This window comes from Leptodactylus fuscus, chromosome 10 (genome assembly GCF_031893055.1).
Source record: "Leptodactylus fuscus isolate aLepFus1 chromosome 10, aLepFus1.hap2, whole genome shotgun sequence".
In the NCBI taxonomy this organism is placed as follows: domain Eukaryota; kingdom Metazoa; phylum Chordata; class Amphibia; order Anura; family Leptodactylidae; genus Leptodactylus; species Leptodactylus fuscus.
This window is the reverse complement of record NC_134274.1, coordinates 50,508,097-50,526,102: the sequence shown is the minus strand read 5'-3', so window position 1 is coordinate 50,526,102 and position 18,006 is coordinate 50,508,097. Positions and strand designations below refer to the sequence as shown.

The window sequence follows — 18,006 nt, the reverse complement described above, 5'->3', positions numbered from 1 at the left end:
GTGGTCCCAGCACTCGATATTCTGCCATTGTGATCCCCTTAACCCTTTCCCGCCGATGGCATTTTTTGATTTTCGTTTTTGACTCCCCTCCTTCTAAACCCCATAACTTTTTTATTTCTCCGCTCCCAGAGCCATATGAGGTCTTAATCTTTGCGGGACAAATTTTTCTTCATGATGCCGCCATTAATTATTCTGTATAATGTACTGGGAAGCTGGAAAAAAATTCAGAATGGGGTGGATTTGAAGAAAAAATGCATTTCTGTGACTTTCTCATGAGTTTTGGTTTTACAGCATTCACTGTGCAGCCAAAATGACATGTCCCCTGTATTCTGTGTTTCGGTACGATTCCGGGGATGCCAAATTTATATGGTTTTATTTACATTTTAACCACTTAAAAAAAAAATCCAAAACTGTGTTAAATTTTTTTTTTTTTTCCTAAAATTCTCCATATTCTAAAAGCCATAACTTTTTTATACATAGGTGTACGGGGATGCATAGGGCGTCTTTTTTTGTGGGGACGAGTGTACTTTTTAGTTCTACCATTTTCGAGAAATGTTATTGCTTTGATCACTTTTAATTAAAAATTTTATCAGAATCAAAACAGTGAAAAAACGGCGGTTTGGCACTTTTGACTATTTATCCCGTTATGGCGTTTACCGAACAGGAAAAATATTTTTATAGATTTGTAGAGCGGGCGATTTTGGACATGGGGATACCTAACATGTATGTGTTTCACAGTTTTTAACCACTTTTATATGTGTTCTAGGGAAAGGGGGGTGATTTTAATTTTTAATACTTTTTATATTTTTTAATATTATTTTTTAACTTTTTTTTAAAAGATAGAGATTGCAGACCGGCCGGGGAGCCTTGTAAAGGCTCCCAGCTGTCATGGCAACGTGATGTCGGCCCTGGAGCATGCTCCAGGAGCTGGTGATCACCGGCAAAATGGCGGCGCCCATGCACCACTGGGAAAATGGCGCCTCCAGCGCCTTTGACCGTGGCGCCAGAGGGGTTAATGCCTCTGATTGGTCCGGGAACCGATCGGAGACATTAGAGCCAGTTGTCTACTGCTTAAAGCAGTAGACACCCGGCGGCTATGACGGCCGCCCGGCTCCCGGACGGTCACCATAGTTACAGACCCGACATGCGCCGTACTATTACAGCGGATGTCGGGAAGGGGTTAAAGTAAATGTCTGCCCCCTCCCTTACCTTGTCCCAGCAGGAATGACATCTCCATGGTATGGTTTCTTTTATCTGCTGCTCCAAGTGTTGCCCCTCCCCCACCTCTCACTGCTCCTTGTCCCGACTCCTGACTGAAGTGGGGGGAGGGGCAACAGACTGGGTTCAGGGACTAGCAGCAGATAAAAGAAACAATACCAAGAGTGATTCCTGCTGGGACCAGGTAAGGGAGGGGCAGACATTACTCCCTAAGGCAGACCTGGGCAATGTGCGGCCCGTGGGCCACATCCGGCCCTCTGACTGCTTCTATGCGGCTCGCATAGCTAGTGGAAGGTTTTTCAAGGACCTATGATGATGTCATCACAGCCTATCACCGGCCTATTAAAAAAATAAATAAAATGCAGCGGTAGCAGCTATCGCTGGGCCCCCTAATGTCCCGGGCCCTGTGGCAGCTGCCTCTGTCCGCTGCTTCCCCGGTAGTTACACCACTGGTAGCATGGTATTTGGCCACATCATATGTATAGCTTTTATCAGGACATTTTATGAACTGCTATATTCACTAAGGGACACAGCACCATGGGTATAGACCTGGACACTTAGAGACAGACACTAGGGAAAAGAAAATCTGTTGGCTCCATCTCCAGGCTATACCCTGCCACAGCACTGTCCATGAATTCAGACTGATCCTAGTGTCTTAGGAGGAAGGCATGACCTGACTCTTCTGTCTTGCATCATTTTTATTTTTACTTTTCTTTCAGGTGCAGGTAGGTCTTCAGCGTGTACGTCACTCTAGTTCTACCCCCCCCCCCCCCCCCTGCAGACGCAGTGCTGTTCTGCGCACCTCGTCGGTCCCCACTCACCACTTGCCGCATCAGATTTTCCAGTGACCCCACTCCCACGTGCGAGGTCTATAGTGGGGTGACTCTGCGGCGCCGTAAGACACTGGTTGGGTGAGTATGAAAAGAGTAGAAGATAGGCAAGTACGAAAATTACCTCAGCCCCTCTCCTTCTCCACTTCAGCCCTCTTCAGCTAACATAGATCCTGTCAGTTCTTCTCCCAGGGGTAAAAATGCATGGGTCCTGTTTAAGGGGGTATCACTAGGACCCCCAGAGCTGGGCCTTGATTTTTAGATAAGAAGCCCCTTTTTCTGGGGCTCTTTTGGGCCTTCTAGTCAGTCCTACTGAGTGGCCCCTCCCCCCCATTGGTGTGGGGACCCCCTTTCCTAGCCCCCGGTACCTTTTCCAGGCCTCCATTGGGGCTTCCGGCCAGGTCTCCCTGCTGAGAGATTCTTTGGCATATCTCCTCCGCAGAAATTTCTCAGGGGAAGTCTTTCTTCCCCTCTGTTGGTAGGTCTCCCTGGCTGAGGAGTGGTCTTCAGGGCCTTGACTGTTTAGGGCCTGCGGTCCAAGGCTGAGTCCTTCCTCTAGTTTCTCCTGCTGGAACCCAGGGATATCTTATTTACCCTGTCTCAATAGACCTATCTCCTCCAAGGACTTCTGGTCACAGTCTAGACTGACCAGGTTAGAAGGTCTCTGTTGTATTATACTCACCATAGGCATTAGGGCCCCCATTTTCCCGGCAGCACATGGGTGGTGCCACTATTTGGGCAAGATCACCGGCACCCAGAACGAGATCCAGGACTGGCGATCTGTTGCCATGATAGCCGGCAGCCTATTAAAGTATTTAAAAAAAAAAAACTAAAAAAAAAAAAAGTACCGTATATACTCGATTATAAGCCGACCCGAATATAAGCCGACCCCCCTAATTTTACCACAAAAAACTGGGAAAACTTATTGACTCGAGTATAAGCCTAGGGGGGAAATGCAGCAGCTACTGGAAAATTCGTAGTTTTTGGGTGCAGTAGATGCTGGGGAAGGGGAGGGGGCGTTTTGGTTGTCTGTCTGCCCCTTCCCTGAGCCTGAGGACTGTTTTTTTTTTCCCCCACTTGGAATTCAGCCTGGTTGAATATAGGGTATCTGCAGTGCTCCTATTAAACCCTTCCTGATGGAACAGGAGCTCTGCAGATCCCCTATATTCAGTAGACCAAGCACTGTCAGACACAGGGATACCTAATGTGTTTGTGTTTCACAGTCATTTTCTACTTTTGTATGTATTCTAGGAAAAGGAGGGATTAAGAACTTTTATTTATTTATTTATTTTTTTTAAAAAATTTTGCACTATTTTATGGGAGATTCTATACATTGACATTGTGGCTGGTCATAAACCCCCCCTCACCCCTTTTTTTTTTTTGCTGACTCGAGTATAAGCCGAGGGGGGCTTTTTCAGCGCAAAAACTGGGCTGAAAAATTCGGCTTATACTCGAGTATATACGGGTATTAAAAATTCAAATCATACCCCTTTTCCTAGAATAGAAGTAGAAAATTATACACACACATTAGGTATCCCTGTGTCCGAAAACACCTGGTCATCAAACGTTTAAAAATATTTTTCCCATTTGGCGAACACCAGAGTGGGAAATCAAAATCTAAAGTGCCAAACCACTTTGAAGTTGTATAACTTAAAAGTACTTGGCCCCACAAAAAAAAACACTATTAGACTAGCTTTGTGTATTTTTGAATTTTATTTTTATAAAGTACAAGATTAAATGGCGTACGGCTTTTGCCTATGTAGGGCTTTCTGATAAGTCCACGCCTAAAGGGGCGAATTAATTTACCTGAAATTTAACACATACATACCTTGGGTCCCGGATTGAATGATAGGCTACTTTGTATCCCCGTACTCCACCGGAATTCACGTCCGCTGACGGTGATTGTCACTTCAGCGTTCGCTGAAGGACCTGAGATGAGGTCATCCCAGGCCCTTCAGCCACTCACCCCGTTGGCTGGCGCTTCTCTGTCTGGGCGGAGCTATCGGGCGCATCTGATGTAGCAGTGCTGAGTGTGCGCTGAACCAGGCTGCACACCCAACTCTGCTGCATCTCTGTGTGTGCTGAGCTCTGCCGCTTCTCCGTGTAGCAGTGCTGTGTCAGCACTGGTACATCTGAGATCGGACCACAATGGAAACTGCTGTGGATGGATCTTAGACTCCGCCTCCTCTGGCAGAACCAGCGTTGATTGGCCGAATACTGTACACTGACCAATCAACGCTGGTCAATGCATTCCTAAGGGAAAAAGTCAGCTCGTGCATATTGCAAGCTGACAGGGATCCCGACGTAATACAGTGACTTGGGCTTGTTAGATTCCCCCAGACATGCTTCCCCTGCTGTCCCAGTTGCATTCCAGAGTGTTGACATCATTTCCTGGGGTGTCTTAGTGGACTTGGTGACTCTCCTGAGTCGAATGGTGGGATCCCCTGAAACGAAGCATTTTTCCCCATAGACTATAATGGGGTTCGATATTCGTTCGAATAGTCGAATATTGAGCAGCTATTTGAAACGAATATCGAATATTTTACTGTTAGCTCATCTCTAGTAATAATCGTTACTTACCGCCCAGCGATGACAATAGTACTGGAGTACTGGGGGGGGGGGGTCGTTCCTCACTGCTCATCACTAGGCGGTAAGGAACACCCCCCTCTCACAGTACAGCATTAGACGCTACTATGAGGAAGGGCGTTCCTGACTGTCAGAAACGCCCTTCTGACAGTGGAGAGCTACGGTGCCGGCACTGATAGCTCTTCCCCGGGGGCACAGAACGGGAACGGAGATAGTGCGCTGAATTCAGCGCACTGTCAGTTTTCTAGCGGTGTATTACACTGCATGTGCCCCAGGAGGTGAATGTTCTCCTAATGACAAAGAAAAAATGTTACTGTGGTCCAAATAAGTCACAACAAGAAACCTTGCCAGACATTAAAGGAGCATATACAATAAATTACTCAACCACCAACCCACTCATATCCCCTGTCCCTTCTAGATTACCTAAAAACATAAGCGTTGTATAAAAATGAGCATAAGGGTGAATTCACACTGAGTAAACGCTAGCTTATTCTGAACGTAAAACACGTTCAGAATAAGCGGCGTCTAAAGCAGCTCCATTCATTTCTATGGGAGCGGGGATACGAGTGCTCCCCATAGAAATGAATGGGCTGCTTCTTTCACTCAGAGCAGTCCCATTGAAGTGAATGGGGAGTGCCGGCGTATACGGCAAGCTCTGCTCATGCCGGAGCGTACACGCCGGCACTCCCCATTCACTTCAATGGGACTGCACGGAGTGAAAGAAGCAGCCCATTCATTTCTATGGGGAGCGCTCGTATTCCTGCTCCCATAGAAATGAATGGAGCTGCTTTAGACGCCGCTTATTCTGAACGTGTTTTACGTTCAGAATAAGCTAGCGTTTACTCAGTGTGAATGCACCCTAACAGAAAAGAGTAGCTAATAATGCTATGTAATGTCGCTGTAAATTTAATATTCTATTAACTTTTTTCATACTTAAAGGGGTTGTTCAGCCCCAAATTGAATTTTTATGTGATCTGTCTGTGTCCGACAACCAAACCCCATAGAGATCATCTGCTCCAGCAGCCTCCACATGCCAGAAGCTACTAGTGGAAGAGCAGCAGGTGGAGAACTGCTTCTATAAAAGTAACAGGGGCAGCGTTGCAGTCACCAGAACGAAACGTCACCAGTATGAAAATTCGATTTGGGCTCAGGCAATCCCTTTAAGGTTATGTTCATATTTTGCCAATTCAAAAGTGTAAACCATTAGTTCCCCAAGCAAACGCATTGACCTACGATAGAATCTTTCTTAATCATTTGGTATTGATCGTGGCTAAGAATATTTGCTTCAAAAATATACTTTTTTTTTTTTACAGAAAAATCATTTTTGCCGCAAAAAAAGGGAAGGATGAATCAATCAGGTAATGTAACTATTTAATTCATTTTCAAGTGTAAAAGGAGACCTGAAGCTTTTAACATAGGTAAAGCTTTGGATTTATTTTGTGCTGATGAAATCCAAGAGGACAGAAACAGATCATAAATGAGTTAAATGGAACCATGTGTTAAGACGTTTTCCGAGGTGAACCATTATGTGGCTGTCCATAGATGGCAGTGTAGAGTAGCGTACAGACATTTGGAGTAAAGCCATTTTCAATGTTTTCCCAAAGTTATGTACTGCATCTCACCCCTAAATCACAATGAACATTAGTAAGGAGCTTTTGGCCCGGTTCACATCTGCGCATGGGAAAGCAGTTACCATAGGAAACCTGTTGAAACCATAAACTGTAATGGGGTCCATGTGGTATCCGCTCAGTTTCCACACGAAAAAATGCGGAGAGAAAAGTGCTGCTTGCGGAGAGGGGACCAGAATCCCCGAACACAGATGTGAACGGCCCTTACAACACTGTCATAGAATGAAACAATTGTAAACGTTTGCATTGTCAATTTGGCATAACTTAAATCAGTACTAAGTATCAAAACATTATGCAAGTTTCTAATAAATGGAACAAACATAGAATATAACTATTGCCATATACAGTACTCCACTTTTTTGGTGCGTTCTGTGAAAGAATTTTGAACACCACTATGTGTCTTTAATAGGTAAAGGCATATCTCCAGCAAGTCAGATACGTATTCTGAAGTACCGTATATACACCTTAATTTCAGTCTAATCCCTCCGCCCAATGGGGATAGAGTTGATAGAGACAAATCTTAATAAAACAGCACAGGTATTATGGTTACATGCTGAGGTCTGTTGAGTGTGTTGGTTACCATTGAAATATATAGGACTGTAATAGTTGTGTATTTCAGCATGGGAAATGTGCCTTAAACAACATGATAAAAACTCTTGGTACTGAAGTTGGGAACCCCCAAGATTACTACAGATCAAGAGCTGCAAGCCTTCAGTCTTACTTGGGAGACACAAAGCGGAGGTGAGTAGATTGCTATACAGTTCCAGTATAACTTGTCATGTTTGTACTTAAAGGGAGTCTCCCCAACCCCTTTAAACTGTGCCATAGCAAAATGGTTGCCATATTGATAAAAATCATACCTATTTTATGTTTGGATGCTGAGAAAATGAACTTTTATCCACTATGCAAATTAGAATACAGAGTGCATCCTCACTGGTCTCTGTGCACTGCTCTAGCCAATGAAGCCACACTCCTGTTCATGTTTGTGTCATACTCATGTAGTGAGAGCTGATTCTCCCACTGTTCAGATGTTGCCATCCCCTCACACAGATGTATAGTGCCCTCTTAATGCCCTCAAGGTGTACAAGTGTACTGTGCAAGCGCCACCTGCTCAGCCTGCCCTGCACACAGAAGAGAAGAAGCTTCACAGAGAGGACTGCACTGCACATGGCCTCAGCAATGATGACATCAGAGCAGTGAGAGGATCAGCTCCCCGCTGTACACTGACAGCACAAACAGGTATAGGGGCCTGAAGGAAAGGCAACTGTGCTCCAAGTGCCTAATTTGCATACTAGGATAAAAGACAATTTTTTTGGCGTCCACAACAGTCTCAAACATAAAAAGTATGATGTTTATCAATGTTATGGCATTCCTTTAAAGTGGTTCTGTCACTAGAATCCCGTTTTGCAGTACTACCACATTGAAATAGCCTTAAGAATGGCTATTCTTCCCCTACCTTTAGACTTCTTCTCTGCGTCGCCGTTCCGGAGATATTCCTGGTTTTCTCCGTATGCAAATGAGTCTCCAGACAGCCCAGGGAGAAGTCCCCCTGCCCTCAAACAGCACATGGGGCGTCCCCTGTGCTGCCTGAAGACTCTCCAGCGACACCCTTTCTCTTCTTCAGCTGCGCCTTCCTCTTCTCCATCCAACAAGTAAGTGATGCCGGTCCAGAGCTACTGAGCATGCTCAGTATGCTCGGTACCCTGTAGAACTAAACGAGTGTACTACAGATGCGCAGTATGCTCATGTAGCGGCCACAGAAAAAAGGCCAACAAGATATGTGCGGTTGGCCATTTTTCTGTGGCCGCCACACAAGTGAACACAGTCTTCCTTAAAGGAGATGACAGGAAGATGCCACGGAAAGGCGAAGCTGCAGAAGATGGAGAGTCTTCAGGCAGCACAGTGGATGCCCCCCATGGTGTTTGAGCGCAGGGAGACCCCCACTGTGCTGTCTGGAGACTCATTTGCATATGGAGAAAACCCAGAATATCACTGGAACGGCGGCATGGACTACAATTCTAAAGGTAGGGGGAAGAATAGCCTTTATTAAGGATATTCTGATGTGGTAGTACTGAAAAAAAAGGGAATCTAGTGATAGAATCTCTTTAAGGTTTGGGTTACATGGTAACTTTGGCTGCACTTCTGACGCATGATGAAAGGACACTGTGTTGCCCTGCATCTCACTAATATAAATGAGTGGGCTTGCATTGCAACTTCAAAAAAAATTGAACACTGCTTGATTTTTTGCGACTACAAGTTACAGTTGCACCATCCCCAGGTCATAATGCAACTCCATTCACTTATAGTATTGAATGACTCGCAGGGTGACATGGTAATCTTGGGTCATGCAACAGGAGTCGCAATCAATATCGCATTGTAGCCATAGCCTTAATCCTTGCTAGTCATATGCTTTAGAGTGCAATGGGCAGGCCTACCCAGTATAATTTAGAGCTATCTATGTATGCACTCTCACATAAGGAAGGCTGTCAGGCTTTGGGAAGAACCTCCCACTGGAATTTATAAGAATATAAAGAGATTTAAATGTAATTTTTAAAACAAAACTGTTTGCCATCTTTTGCTCTGCGAGTTCAATATGACACATTCCCATTAATGACATTGGGTGCATTTTCTTTAGCTTCTATTATGTATATACTAAATGTACAATCTTCATAAATACCATTTTGAATTGATTTTCAAGTTTACACGTTCACGTTGTTTGTGGTGGCATTGAAGTGCTTGTAAACATCCAAGTGTTATGTATGACACTGAACCAGACTCATCCTGGAAATCTTCTCAAACATCTATTTAAGTTCAAGACTAATAAAAATACTTTGGCACACAGAAAAAAAAGGTAGTATGGGATGTACGTCTACCCATTTATAGAACAGTGGTAAAAAGTGTTTGGTGGAAGTCCTTCAAGAATTGGGTTTTTTTTGGTAATAAGAAATATCAGGCAAATGTCCTAAGATGTATAAAAAAAAGTTATCAACGATTCATGTTTCTCTTTATATACATTTCATGCATGAAATCCCAAAATTTATCTTGATTTGTTTCATTTTGTAGAATCATGGCGGTCAGCGCCTCTCCTTGATCAAAACTTTGCCAGTAATCTTGAAGCCACATCTGCTTCCAGCTGAAAAAAACCAAACATAAATGATACATTTTTAACATAAAAAACATAAACCTAAGCACAATAAGAACTAATGGCTGTCCGGCAAAGTAATATACGTTTCTAAAGTATCTCAGATGTCGTGGCTTTTGAATCCATATCCACGTTTTTGCTTCTTCTACAAGATTACTGTTCATATTGCCAAGCCATCTCTCTTATTATGCCACTATTTATACACTGACAGTAGAAAATTTAATGAGGTCAGTAAGTCACAATCTTTTGTCCTGAAGTACGACATAATGAGAACATTCACTTTAAACAATGTGTACACAGTTGGTGACCACTGTGAACTTTTTCATTTCCTTTACTTTGTTCCAGGTGGGAGGAATTGTTGAATTTAGCAAACATCTGTAATATTGATTGTGTCCCAGTACAAATATAATAACCCTGGAAATCTCTTTTTTTTTTTTTTTTTTTTTTAAAGGGACACTAAGGCTGAGTTCACACAGGGTTTTTTGGTTCGGATTTTGACGTGGAATCCGCCTCAGAATCCAGCTCCAAACAATGCTTCCCATTGACGTCAATGGGAGCCATTCTCTTCTTTTTTCCGCTTGCATTTTTTTGGAAAAAAAGGAGCGAGCAGCCCTATTTTGACGCGGATTCCACGGCTGAATCCGCAGTGGTGCAACACCCCCACACGACTAGGCCTATTCATTTGGGCCTTATCCAAGCGGAATGCTGCGACTGGATGCCGGTGCACTGTACTAGCCGTTTTTTGGACCGGATTCTGAGGCGCCTCTGCGTCAAAATCCGGTCCAAAAAACCCCGTGTGAACTCAGCCTAAAGGGAGCATATCTCTAAACCAACAGCAGTTGGGGATTAGTGTTCCAAACCTGCCTGCATCATGTATAATGAAAAGACTGGTATTGTCTGCACCGTCATCAGCATAATGTGCATGTACCTAGAACACCTGGAGATGAGTCCCATACAAATCTATGGTAAGTTACCTGTTGATTGTTAAAGGAGAAATGGCCAGAACTGATATTGTGTTCTACTATAAAGAATATTTATTGTATATCCACAAACCTGAGATAGCCAAAGAACAGCACTCGGATATCTCTGGCACTCCGGTTGAAGTGAGTGGGAGCACGGATGTGTCCCATCCAGTAGGGCATGCCCACATTCACCCTAACCACAGTCAGGCTAAATTTACAAGGGGAAGGGGAGGACGGTGGGCACTTCACTGGTCAGACCCCCACCAATTAGCTATTTATCCTATTGATAAGCGATACATATTCTTCATGACATAACCCCTTTAAATATTCCATTGAAGTCAAATAATGCTACAAACAAATGAAAGCTTACGTGGCACTTATTGAAACTGAACTTTTCCTTTAATGCCAACAGTATTTAATGCTGTCAGCGAGCACTAAGCCTTATGATGACAGATTGCAGGTAGCAAGAGCAACTACATTCTGTTAACAATCTGAAAGGCAATCACAAGAAATGTATCATTCTCCCCTCACTCCTATTGTTTCTTCCACCAGTATATGAATAGCTATTGCACTGACACCAGCATGCCGTGAAACCTAAACCCCCCCAGATGTAGACCAGCAAGGAATTAATTCCCTTATATCCTGTGTGTAGTAATATAAAATATAGGTGTCATGACCTTTGGGGCCTTTAGAAGACCAATTTTTACTCCACTTTCTGTGGGTTTTAATATTTTGTATATTGGCCCAATTGGACTCTCTTCAGTAACTACCGCCATAGCAGCAGAGGCAGCTGCCACAGGGCCCGGGACATTAGGAGCCCAGTGACAGCCACTACCGCAGCTATCATTATACTTGGGGGTCTTTTCGGACCCCCGAGTATAATGATTGGCGGACCAGGAGAGGTAAGAAACATAAAAACACTGTTACCTCTCCACGATTCGGGCAGACTTCAGCCTAGTCGTCTGACGTCTCATGACCCCGGGCTTGTGTCCCGGGTCATGTGACGTCTGACGTCATTGAAGATCGACTACTTCGGAGGCCGACAGCGTAGGAGATAGGTGAGTAACAGAGTTTTTTTTATGTTTTTCTGCCCCTAGGTCTCCGATTTATACTCTGGGGTCTGAAAAGAACCCAGAGTATAATCATTGCTTATGGGTGTCCACAGTGAGACATAATACTGTGTGCAGGGGCCACTATGGGGCATAATAGAGCGTGCAGGAATGCGTAGGAGAGGATCGATCGAGGTCTTCGGTGTCGGTCGGGAAGGGGGGGCCCATGTCAAAAGTTCGCCACGGGGCCCCGCCATTCCTAGTTACGCCACTGACTCTCTTCATGTCTCTGTCAGGTCAATGTGCCCTTATACGTCATTTGACATAAGCTCCTGGTACATAGGCTTAATGGGTTGGAGATTTTATCACAAAGAAGTCAGTTTAGTGAATTAGCAGCACAACTGCTCCATTGCAAACGTAGACTAAATATTGTAAGTGACTCATGTGGCATGTAGGAGAGCTGTTTTTTCTGTTGCGTGACAGGGAACTACAAGATTTAATGCTCTTAATTATGTGTCTGCAAATATTTGCACAACCTTAACAGCAAACACACATAGGAACAGAGCACTGCTCTACTGATGTGTTCAAAATGGAGCAATTCCATACTGAACTAAAGTATTATAATATCTGCTGGATGTGACTACCCCAGTATCCAACAAGGGATCAACAGTAATGTATAGGGAACTGGAGGTCTTGTTGCTACAGATTCCCTACTAAGCCTAGGAACTTTGGTTATCTCAATCAGTATTGGGAAAATGTGCGGTTATTTATTTCAATGTGTAAATGCAAAAACTTTCATAAGGGTATGTTCACATTGCAAATGTTTGGGGCACAAATATTTGATGCAGGATTTGCCTATATAATGAGTGAGCTTTCCATGTCGATTTCTGTCACTAATTTCTAAGTCCATGTGCATTTTCATACAAATTGTGACAGATTCAAACAAATTCTGTGTGTGTTGTCCTGCTCCTACTGTTTTCTATGGGAACTTCTAAGGGTAAGTTCACACGGGGCTTTTTGGATCGGAACCTGAGGCGGAGGCTGCCTCAGATTCCGATCCAAAAACGGGTAGCCGCGACTGAAAGCCGATGCACTGCACCAGCATCCAGCCGTGCACTCTGCTCCGGATTAGGCCCAATCAATGGGCCTAGTCTGGAGGAGGGAGTGTCTTCATCCCGAATAATGAGGCGATTCGGCCTGAAGAATGAGCATTTTGCTTCTTTTTTCTGGGAGCCGCATGAAAAGGCTTCCAGAAAAAATACCTGAGCCTTGAGACCCTTGATTTCAAGGGGAGCCGTCTTTTTGGTCAGGGTTTTGAGGCAGATACAGCCTCAAAACCCTGTCCAAAAAACTCTGTGTGAACTTAACTTAAGGGTGTTCCAGTTCTTTTTTTACTGCATACTCAGCTGTTGGTGTGATGGGGATACAGGGGACGTCTCCATATGGATCCCTGGCCTTCCTCACCTTGGCCTCACACTGCAGCTAGTCAGTGGGTAAGCAGTAATGTTCTATTCAAAATGTGCAACAGTGCTCAGACATCGATTATGCTCATGTGCAGGCAGAAGGCAAGCAAAATCCGGGGATGTGAACGAAAATTGTCCACTGAATCCCAGCCGAATGAATAGGTGAGTATGCAGTGTTTAAATTGGAACATCCCTTTAAGCCTGAACTCTGTACAAGACAGGATACTGTTTTTTCCCATGCTGTATGAAATTTATCACAGATTGCTATTGAATGCAACAGGCAGTAGAATTCAACCATTCTTCACACCTTTTTTTAACTTGAAGATAGCCTATAAGATAATTGGAAAAAATTTAAAAATTACAATTTGTTGCTAGAAATAGATTCATTTTAAGACTGGATTACCTGTCATTTTCTGGGAGCTCATTGGCACTTCCTATACCAGGAACAGGCATAGGACAGCCCATGTGATTATACCTGGCGATGTGTGGCACTGGAGCTGGACTTTTTCCCTGGGTCTTCTTATGTTTCCTTTCAGCTTTGACCCTAGCATTCTCCTGGTCACATACAAAGCATTCAAAGCCATTGAGGTAGTTTGGTGCAGTCATGTCATTCACTCCCCATTCTCTCTTCTCCATACTGGTCAATAGTAACTTGTTGGTTATCCCACCAGGTTTTTTGTAGTCTAAGTACTTGAAATATAATTCATCATCCTTGTCCAGAGACATTATGAACTCGGCCAAGTCCTTTGGTGTTGGAAAGTCATCAACTAATATAATAGAGTGGTTGTTTGGCATCCAGTCTTTAACAGAAGGGGATCCTCTGTATATTGGAATTGCCCCTATATGCATAGGCCGCCAAAGCTTCTCTGTCATATAGTCAGTACAAATGGCATTTTCCATTGCCAAGTGGAACTTGTATCTTGCAGTAAATGCCATGAACTCCTGATCTTCTGTGGTGGCTGTTGAAGTGTCCTCAAGTCTCTTGCTCTGAAATTGGCGGTTCTTTAAACACTGACCATATGAGTCAATCTAAGTACATTAAAAAAGAAAATTAACTTTCAGTTCGAAGATCCACATTATTCTTAATATAAAGTAAATAAGACACCCGAGCTGATATGGCATAAGAAGTATTTTGTTTGATTCCTTCCTGTTTGTAAGGCCAAGGTCACATGTGGCGCAAACGCCATGATTTGCCCGCGGTGGAAATGCCATGGAAAAAAATCGGGGTGTTTTAGAATCAGAGCAAAGTGGATTGGATTCTAGCCTGTGGACACGCAATGGTTTTGGAAATCACAGTATGTCAATTATACCTGCGGAAACACTGACCGTTTCCACATAGGTATAATTGAAACCGAAAGTCCGCAGAGGAAACCTTTGTGAACATTCTGTCTAAAGCGCTATGGGAAGAACCGCAATGCGTTTCCACTGCACCTTTTTGCTGCAGGGCGCCACATGGGGCCTTAAGGTTTAAGGGCCCATGCACATGATGTAACGCAGCGCTGATTCTGACACGTAAACTCATGTCAGAGTCAGCGCTCCAAAACAGAATCTCATTGACTTCAATGGGTTCTATCTTACGTGCGTTACACACTGAAATCAATGGGAGGCTTTTGAACTCATCGATTTCAATATGTTACGCGCATTAAACAGAACCCATTGAAGTCAATGGGATTCTATTTGGAAGCGTTGATTCTGACATGAGTTTACATGTCAGAATCAGCGACGCATTACATCGTGTGCACGGGCCCTAAGGTGGTGTTTGTAGTCAAGAATATCTATATACTCATGGCACCAATGGAGACTGCAGAGCATTACTTGAAGTACTCCATATCAAGGAGCCTTGGCTGTGTGCATATGCGACTTTCACACGGTCCACATTTTATCACTATTTAGCTACAATATTTCTGAGCCAAAAATAGAAGTGGAACCGAACTGTAATGGAAAAATGTGCATGCCTTCCATTATGTGTTAACCTTGGCTTTGAGGCACATGTCAACTACCCAGAAGTATATAGACAATGGTCAGAAAATTTATCATGACCTTAGATTAAGGCCCCACGTCGCGGGCAGCAGCAAAAAAACAATGTGGGAAAAACGACAGCGGCAACGTTCCATGGTTTGTCCCGCAGTGTTTTATACAGAAAATCTGAAGAGGCATAGGGAAACCACCAGCATTTCCATAGGTATAATTGACATGCTGCAATTTCTGAAACCGTGACGGTTTTGGAAATCGCAACGTGTCCGCTGCACGTATTTTTTCTGCAGTATGTGAATGGGATTCTCTAGAATCCCATTCACTATGCAAGGACTGTAAAACGCCACATTTTTTCTCCAGCGTTTATGCCACATGTGGCCCTTGGCCTTAAGTTGGTTTCCCAAGCACAATCTTTGATAAATTTCAAGCCAAGTGCGTATCAAAATATAAAGATAAGTATAATGATAAATTGACAATTTATTTCACAAGTTTTTAGCTGGAATAACGGAGGAACAGCACAACATGGAGTTCGGACACAGTGCTCGCAGCACTTGCCATACACCAAAAGTGAAGATGAGGAACCCCTATTAAAATAAAAACAAAGATTTTTGCAGATGTGAAAAAATGCTGCAAAGTATGAATGCTTTCAAAACTGAACTGTTAATAGTTTATGTTAATTAGCAAAATTAATTGACTCAATATTTGGAGTGACCGCCCTTTGGAGGAGGAGTCCTGGAAGTAATAATATGGCCCTCACAGAGCCCTGATCTCAACATTGTCCAGTATGTCTGGGATGACATGAAACAACAGGACAATTTGAGCAAGACTGTATCCACAGAAGATCTGAGCTTACTTCTCAAAGATGTTTGGAACAACCTCCCTGCCGACTTCCCTCAAATACTGTCTGCAAGTACCGTGAAAAATTGATGCTGTTTTGAAGGTAAAAGTCGGTCACACAAAACATTGGCCCACTATTGTGGTCACGACTAGACACTGGTATAAATGTGGTAAATCTTTGTTGAACTCTGGAGCATCTTGTCACATCTAGTTTGGGCTAAAAGTTTTAGACTTGCTAGTTGGGTTGAGCGATCGGGATCGGAAAAGATTGAGTAAATTTCACGATTGCGATTAGAATTCAGATCCCGATCTTTTCCGGCGGGATCGAGGTCAGAGGTTATCTCAAGATCGGCTCAACCCTATTCATGTATATATCATTAGTAGGGTTGAGCAATTGGGATCGGGAAAGATCGGATCCCGATCGGCGATCGAGCAAATTTCATGATTGACATTGGATGGAAAATGAACAAAAATCGGATTTTAAAAAGATCCTGAAATTTCAAGATCGGCTCAACCCTACTTGCTATACATATGTGAATTCTCAGGAAAAGGGGGTGTGGCGTAAACGCACCACAGGGGGTCAAAATTTGTCAAAATTGTGTAGAAAAATGATGACTTATCATAAGCCCAACTATAAGTTGATAAGAACGTAGACTAGATAGTCTATAGATACAACACATTTATCATCCAGCATCAGTCTCTGTGATAAATCTGGTGTATTTTCAGACCACTTATCACTTTAACTATTAGTTGCACCTTATTCACACAACAGGTTTTCACGGCAAATATTACTGAAATTTTTCTTTGGAAAAAATCAGTGATGTATAAATATCAGCTCATTCTTTATTGCTTACCTGAATGTATTTCATCAACTCTTTAACGTAACGGTCTCTGTCCGATGGAACATCACAGTGGGACTGCATGTATAATATGGGGGCATACCCTTTATCGCGCCACTTGTTTTTTTCTGCCACAGACACTGCTGTGTTCTGTAAGTAACCAATAGTGGGTAGCCATTGCAAGGTGAGGGGGTAATCAGACTCTCGGCTGAAGGTGGCAGTGTAGTTAAAAAGGCTAATTCCTGGCAAATGGGACAGAACATAGTTATTCATTGGAGATTCCTCATGAAAGAGCGCCCATGTCTGGTGAGGCAGTCTGGGCAACGGAGCTTCATATGCCCTAAAGTCTGTGCCATAGAAAATAATAGATTTCGTCCTTTTGTGAAGTTTTACTCTTTTGTCCTTCGTCACCATACAAGAACTTAGAGGACAATCTATGCGTTCTGTGTCCCCAGGAAAGTGGGGGAACAGGTTCTCACTCCACCACAGAAGAATGGGCAACTCTTTGTTGCTTCTGGTATCACTGTTACCTGGACCACGGTAAGAGTCCACCATCACCGCACCTAGTCCAGCATTGGAGAATGCACTGGAGGGCTCGAAAGCGGACTGCTCCCAATGCCCAGGCATTGCTACTATATTCTGTTCCGTAGCTAAATCCTCAGGAAAGTGGTCATTATACACAGGATGTCCATGTATAAGTTCTGGAGATTTGTCATCCAGTGCTGAATCCATCCATAGTCTTTCTCCATCTGCAATTTCCAGATATTCAGGGCTGTCCCATTGCTCAGAGCCAGTAACATCCAAGGTACAAGTCAGTAAAATGCTCCCTGCGATAAAGTACCAGATGGTCTGCCTTGAAGCAGAATGTTTTCTCATAGTCTTAGGTCTATATCGCTGCACCCAGCAGTGAGTGCAGGACACACTACAATATGTCATGTTATAATCCAAGGATCTTTCACACATTCATGCATAAAAGTACTGTCGCTACAAGAGTTGATGAGATATAGATTATAGATATTACCCTACCAGCAGTCCTTGTGCACAAAGCTCCCATGTCCTCGCTGTCAGCTTTCCTTTGTGCAGATGGGTTACATCAATCAGCCTGTATAGTCTTGTGTGTATTGCAGTGTGTTACATATGGATACAAAGCTCCAGCAGGAAGTTACATGTTACTGGAACTGCTGCCTCTTGTCTATGTGGCTGCATAGAGTTGCTGCTTGAAAGCATGACATCACGGTCACGTGACTGGCTCGTAAAGGGGGAAGGGGTGTGTGTTGTATAAACAGACTGACCCATAGGTGACGCAGCGTTAGCCAGCATGTCAGACCACAACCTACATCTTAGGCTTTCAAAGGAACAAAACATAGTCCTCTTAGATTGTTCTTTTTCCAGTTGCAAGTTGTCTCTTCTAATAATAATAATTAGGATTTTTGTGAGGGCATTTTTCAGAGCAAAATACATAAATTAAATAACAATCT

General features: G+C 43.5%; 1 protein-coding gene across 1 annotated transcript; it reads right to left on the bottom strand.

The window, feature by feature from the left end:
* Nucleotides 1-8,249: 8,249 nt before the first annotated feature.
* POFUT4 (protein O-fucosyltransferase 4) lies at nt 8,250-17,719 on the bottom strand. The gene is made up of 3 exons (XM_075288368.1): nt 16,544-17,719; nt 13,282-13,907; nt 8,250-9,395 (listed from the first exon to the last, which is right to left on the bottom strand). The coding sequence occupies exons 1-3, from the start codon at nt 17,489-17,491 to the stop codon at nt 9,248-9,250; spliced, it is 1,722 nt and encodes a 573-aa protein (XP_075144469.1). The 5' UTR covers nt 17,492-17,719; the 3' UTR covers nt 8,250-9,247.
* Nucleotides 17,720-18,006: the final 287 nt, after the last annotated feature.